The following is a 6,632-nucleotide window of genomic DNA, read 5'->3' on the forward strand; positions in this document are numbered from 1 at the left end:
TTAAACTCTAAAGAAATTATTACCTTCCCATCAAAAAGCAGTTTAATTTCTCATGGAAAAACAATTCTATTTTGGAGAGTTGCATATTCAAAAAGAGCATAGAGAAAGTGTAAAAGAACAGGATGAATCAAATTGCAATGAACATTATACAGGAAAGCACCATCTAGCTTTAGAAATTTTCAACTAGTCACCATGATCATATCAAAATAAAATGGAAAGAAATTGATGGATAGAAATATGTAATTAGTGGGGTGCCTGTGTGGCTCAGTCAGTTAAGCATCCAACTTTGTCTCAGGTCATTGTCTCACAGTTCGTGGGTTCGAACCCCACATTGGGCTCTGTGCTGACAGCCCATGGCCTGGAGCCTGCTTCAGATTCTGTGTCTCCCTCTCTCTCTGCCCCTCTCCCCTTGTTCTCTCTCTCTCTCTCAAAAATAAATAAACATTAAAATTATTTTAAAAGAAAGAAATGTGTAATTCGTTGTTGAGAATACATATGCTGAAGGAAAAATATGGCCATCATATTGACTGCTTTAGTATAGTTAGTAATTATTTGAAAAAAATAAATGATGAAATGTGTTTATTATTAAGTTGCTCATAAACTCTTTATATAAACAGTATGTTTTCTCCCTCCAAACCTTGAACTCAAAAATCTGCTCACATATTTTTTTGGCAAGCAAAATGATCGCTTGGATTTGAATTCACTTTGCTTTGACTCTTGGCTTATCGAAATTGGCTATAGAGACACTACTTAGCTATCAGAGGAATCAGATTCAATGTAATATATCTTTGGGCACGTAATAATCCTCACTTATATGTAATGGGAGACATTTGACCGGTTTCCTTACTTTAGTTATCTGCATTAGTGTGATTTTTTAACTGGCAGCAGCCTCTTACTTGTGTTAGGCAAAAATCTTAATGGTCATTTTAATTCCTATCTGAAACCCCTGAGTTTTTAAGCATTGTAACATCTCACTTCTTTTTTGTCCTTTTTCTCTTCACCATCACTCCATTCAGCTGCAAACGAGGTTATTTAAATGAATGCCCACTCATTAGATAAACCAGAGTCACCCATTATCCTACAAAGCCTGCCGTCCAGAGTACCTCTTCATCATAGTCTCAGGATCTGTGACTGTTTTGGTGGAAGTGCTTATTCTTTTCAGCTTGGTCATTATCTTCCTGGCAAAAAATATGATGAGTAACAGGCAAAGGCACCCATTCCCTTGCACTTGGGTGCCTAGGAAAAACTACAGTACTGTTCAGACGATTTGCTAAATCCTGTTTGTAATCCAGGATAAATTTTGATTCAATGTATTTATATAACATCCTGGAAATTCCTAATCCATTAAAATTGGGATAAAAGGTTCTCTCTTCTAAGTGTGAAGTGTGTATTTTTAATCTTGGAATAATAGCTATTTTTAATATGTTTCTTTAAAGCATACTTAGAGGATTTCAGTTACCTGATAACTGCATAACTAGTCCATCTTGAAGCAAACTAACAAATTATTCTATGTTTAAGCTTAAAAGGATGACGAGTAAAGTAATTTAACACAGATAACAGTCAAGCCAGGTTTCAGGACATTTATCAATACTCGATTGTATACATTATGTATACATTATGTTTTGAGGTGATGTTCAAATAGAATGGCTTCATTAAATTCAGCACATTATATTTTAAGTTTATAGGGTTTATAGGATTGTTTGGAACACATTTCCAATAGCTGCGGCATGAGAGTAGTGTTACATTGTCATTTTTTATTCTATCCTTATAACGTGGGAAAAGGTTAATTTTACTGATTCTGTCTTCCATGCATCGGAATGTTGCCTTGGTTTGTCACTACCAGCTAATGGTAGTATCAAGTCAGTCTAATTTAGAGACACTTGTACCACATATCTTTAAAAGATGGTGATGAGAAAGCATGTGGTATAGCTTGCAAGCTAAGGACATTGCTAAATCCTTGTGGATTTTTAAATTGTACTTGTGAGCAGAGCTTGGATCTAGACCTTGCGCAGCATTAATAATGACATAATTTCTTTAAACTCTAAATTGCTCCATTGGTAGAATACCGTTTTAGTCTCTCCTTTGACATGGTAAATGTCCATTATGTTATCTCATAATAAATAACATGGACTCTAATGCAATAAAATGGTTGGTTAACCAATTCAGAAATAAAATTTCCTTTTTGAGTATATATCTCCTGAAAATTGATAGGATGGTACACAAATTATGTGATTTTCTTTTTTTTTTTTTTTATCTTATTAAAAGGGGAAAACATTAAATCTTTGNGGCTCCCAGGTGGGGTGGCAGTTGAAAAATTTGGTGAATGCACTACGAGAGGACCCGAGTGGTGTTATCTTAACTTTGAAAAAGCGACCTCAGAGCATGCTTACCTCAGCACCAGCTTTACTGAAAAATATGAGATGGAAGCCCCTTGCTCTGCAGGTAATGAAGCTTAATCATAAGTCATACACCATCATTTTAGCCATAGATTATCTCCGTAATGCTTCTTTATTGTGCCTCATCTCAGCAGCATATGGATTAATCTTGTATGCTTTTGAAAATTTGTTTGTGAAATTATCTCTTCACAGCTTATCCTAATAGGCTTAATTGTGATGAAATCTGTAAGTTACTCTAAAACCCAAATGATAAAGATCTCTGCCTTAATTTGTAGACATTTAAAACATAATTACAAAAGAACACAAGTTATTTCAACCCAAAATGTGGTTAGAGATGAAAATGAAAGATTTCATTTGGAGATGTAATCTTCTATTTAAAAGTTATACTCGTACACTTCAAAGAAACTAGATGACAGTTTGTAGAATTCTTTTAAATCAGGTCATAAGATAGTAATAGTTATTTCTAAATAGTAGGTAAAGAAAGCTTTATATAGTAATTAAAATGTACCTACTACATTCCTTCCTACTGATCATTTTTTTTCTTTCCCACCCTATAAGGTGACAAAATAGGGAAATTATTGCTTTAGAATTTCTGCATTTTTCTTCAGCATGAAACCACTCTAAAATATTACTCTGGATGTTGGTAAATGATATTCATTAAGAAGCAGAGTATCTAGGAAGTTATAAAAGTAAGATTCTGATCAATGAAAGACAAGGAAGGAATACATGTCCTTCTATTTCAGTCAATATAATCTTTAAACACATCATAAAAAAAGTCTTTCACAAAACTTGCATTTTTAAAATAGGAAACTATTACCTTTCTTAGAAGTCTAATTTTTTAAAAATGTAATTGCCTGTTGAACTAGAATATTGACAGTTGTTCAGATTAAAAAGAAAAGTAATATATGCGCCATTGTTATCACTGCTTTGTAAATTGTTCCTAAGTTCTGTATTAGTACCTTATACCATTCTTAAAATTTTTCCCCTAAAATCCTAAATTCTCCATTACACATGAATGGCCTTATAGATTATGATGATTTCTCATTGTTTAAAACTTTACTATTTATTTTCCTCAAAGTTGCATTATATTTAAATAACATAAAATGTTATTAACATTAAACATTAAAATGTTCTAACATTAAGGTGTTTAAATTTTAATGTTAATCTTTCATTTTTCAAATGAATATATGTACACTGTATTAATATGTCCAAATACATTTGACTTGCAGTATATGTCTATTATCAAATATTTTTAATGTCATTGAAGTTCAGAGTTTAATGTTTTTTGCCTCATTAAATCATAGATTAGCAGATCAGACTTTACCATCACATCATTTTATTTTCTTGCTGTATTATAAGTTGCTTTGTTGTTCCACTCTGTAGTTTTCCTATTGACATGTCTTCCTCAAAGATCCTGAGAAGTGGGAACACTGAAGAAGAGTCCCACAATTTTAGCCATTAGGTTTTTTTATCTGTATATGTGTAGTTAAAGTTAACAACTTCTCTCTGATCCCTTCTGTTTCACCTTGAACACTATAAAGACACTGTTTTCTTGTTGATCCATGGATACTGTTTGAGGGAATATCTCTAGGAAATAAATTGATAATGTGGTCCCTTCTTAGATTCTTTTTCACAAACACAAACTGGAGAATTAAGGTAATGACAGTATCCAGTTAGTCACTTTTATATATAATGCTGAAACAATTGAAAGACCATTTCTTTTTTTGCTACACATATGATGTGTATATTCAGTGCTGGAGAACAAAGACTTTAATTTTTTAAATTATCTCACATCATTTTAAAATTATAATTATAATAGGTTATTAGCACACTGTTTCTAGGTCCATTCCTAACTGCCAAGAAATATGCCTCACCAGATCACTAATTATATTTATTCCTCATTGCCTGTTCAGTTACTCTGAGTATAAATTTACTGTTTCAGATTGCTAAAATCAGAAAAAAGAAAATCAGCATTTCCATAAGGGCTTATATGTATCAACATTTTTGTAAATTTGTTATTTCAGCTGAACTTAGTTCAAGTGAAATGTATTGTCAGAGCTCAACTCCTTATAGATAAACAATACTGTTGAGAAGGTGGGGGACTTGCTTTCAGTTTCTTTACAAATTGCTTCAATGGTTGACCTTTTACAGAGCAGAAGGAAGAGTATCAGGTTTAAATACTTCCTAGTAGTGGTAAAACAAGATTTTGGTGTTAAGAGCAATGGATAAGTCCTCTAACATACTATACCACCACCACCAAACATCCCTGAAATTTTGAAGACCCGAAATTGTACCAATACAGAGTTCTTTCTTGATCGTACAGCTTTGGCCTCCTCTAAAATACTAAGACACTGGAGGCATAATGGGGACTATCTGGTCAGAATTTTTAGAATGTAGATTAACCAAAGGTGGACAAAATTCAATGGTACTAGAATCTGTAGATTAAAAGTAGACTGCCTCCAGAGGAGGAAAAGTCAAAGAAATCATGAGGTAAGGAGGTCTTACAGACAGTTTGGGATTCCTTTATGACTTTGCCTGAGGCCATGTATTTTTCCTAGTGGCTAAGAAAGGACCTCAGAGGTGAAATATAATGCTTAATGTAGGAATAACCCCCATGCAGACATAAGTACCAGTCTTACTGTATTTTTGCTTCTGCTATGTGTACAAATACATTGGTGCTAAAATGCCCATTAACTCACATAAATATAAACCTTCAGTGTTCACACCTGAAGAATTGGACCTTAGGTTATTTCTTTTTTCAGAGTGTACTAACATTCTACTAAGAGTTATTTAGAGATTTGCAAAAAGAAATGTTTAGGGCCTGCCTGGGTGGTTCAGTCAGTTAAACAAAAAGAAATGTTTATGTAATTTATTTAATTTGATATGTCTATTTCAACTTTTTCTTCTCTACCAGGCTTAATTTGCCTACTAGTATTTTCAAATAAAATATGGCAAAGTTTATGTAGTGTGGAGATAGACACTAATACATGCACCTTAAAAAAAAACAACTTTATTCTAACATAAGCAATAATTATTTTTTAAACTAACAAGGGAATAATTTGTACCTACACAAAATTTAACCTTATCGACCCTAAGGTAGAAGATTGTTATGGAATACCATATTTTAATGAAAGAAGTTTTATTTCTAAAAATATTTTGAAAGGATAGTAACTTCTATTAATAATCAACTGCAATGACAAATTTAGATTTGGATTTTCTTTTGAAAATTATTCATGAAATTATAGCAAAATAAACAAAAGCATACAACTAAACTTCATGCTTACAGAGCAGTTTCATTAGTACATTTCATGAAATATGGCAACTCTTTTTTTAAATTTCTGATTTCTCAAACATTTTACAATGGAATTAAAAGACTTAAAGATACCTTAGTCAAATACTCCTAACAGACTTAATCTGGAGTTGAATTCTGTTGTCATCTGTACCCATTTATAAATAGTAGAGATGTTTTACCTGAGATAGAATCTTTTGCTCTATGAGAGCAAACAAGGGATTCCCTGCTTTCCAATAACTGTTTTTAAAAACATGTTCTTAGTAGCACTTCTACTCATGTCCTGGATTTTGGTGAGCTTGGTGATTGCTTACGGTCAAGTTCTTCCAATTTAATGAAAAAAAAAAAATCCCAGGGAACTCTGGATAAATTTCAAGGTATATTTTTGTGTTTGTGGTTTTAAGTTAGTGTGTGTAGGTCATAAGCATGTGTGGGTAGTGTGAATATTTTCTTACAAGACATGCATGGCAGAATTAGCTGGATACTAGCAAGAATCTTGATTGAAATCATCACTGGGAATCAGCCATATTTAAAAACATTAAAGAACCCAGCTTTTTTGATAGAAATGCATCTCAAATGATTACTATAATCAGTGTTGGAATTCAACATACTGATAGAGGTTTCATTAAACACATTTTTATAAGAAATAACATCAAGCTGTATCATTAGAATTATGTCCCTAAACTGCCTTCTGATCCATAAATCTCGTATATCTATGTGATAGTTTCTTGTGTGGCTTTGTGCTTTTTTTTTAAATTTTTATTTATTGCTTAGTATTTCCTTGATGGCATTTTTACAGGATATTTAACTTTGACCAGAAAAAGAAATGGAAAGCAAATAGTCATAACAGTCAGTTTTGTCTATCAACTGGTATAACACCTGAAGAACACTAATTAATTGTGTTACATTTCAAATACATACAGATACAAATGGATAAACTCATTCTG

General features: G+C 32.4%; 1 protein-coding gene across 1 annotated transcript in view; it reads left to right on the forward strand.

Annotated features, from left to right (window-relative positions):
- CNKSR2 (connector enhancer of kinase suppressor of Ras 2) overlaps positions 1–6,632 on the forward strand; it is a 231,532-nt gene that overhangs the window by 110,252 nt on the left and 114,648 nt on the right. The window contains exon 9 of the mRNA XM_077770516.1: positions 2,296–2,442. Within this exon, the coding sequence (XP_077626642.1) occupies positions 2,296–2,442 (147 nt within the window). The remainder of the gene's footprint in view (positions 1–2,295; positions 2,443–6,632) is intronic.

This window comes from Crocuta crocuta, unplaced genomic scaffold (assembly GCF_008692635.1).
Source record: "Crocuta crocuta isolate KB4526 unplaced genomic scaffold, BGI_CrCroc_1.0 scaffold488, whole genome shotgun sequence".
Taxonomy (NCBI): Eukaryota; Metazoa; Chordata; class Mammalia; order Carnivora; family Hyaenidae; genus Crocuta; species Crocuta crocuta.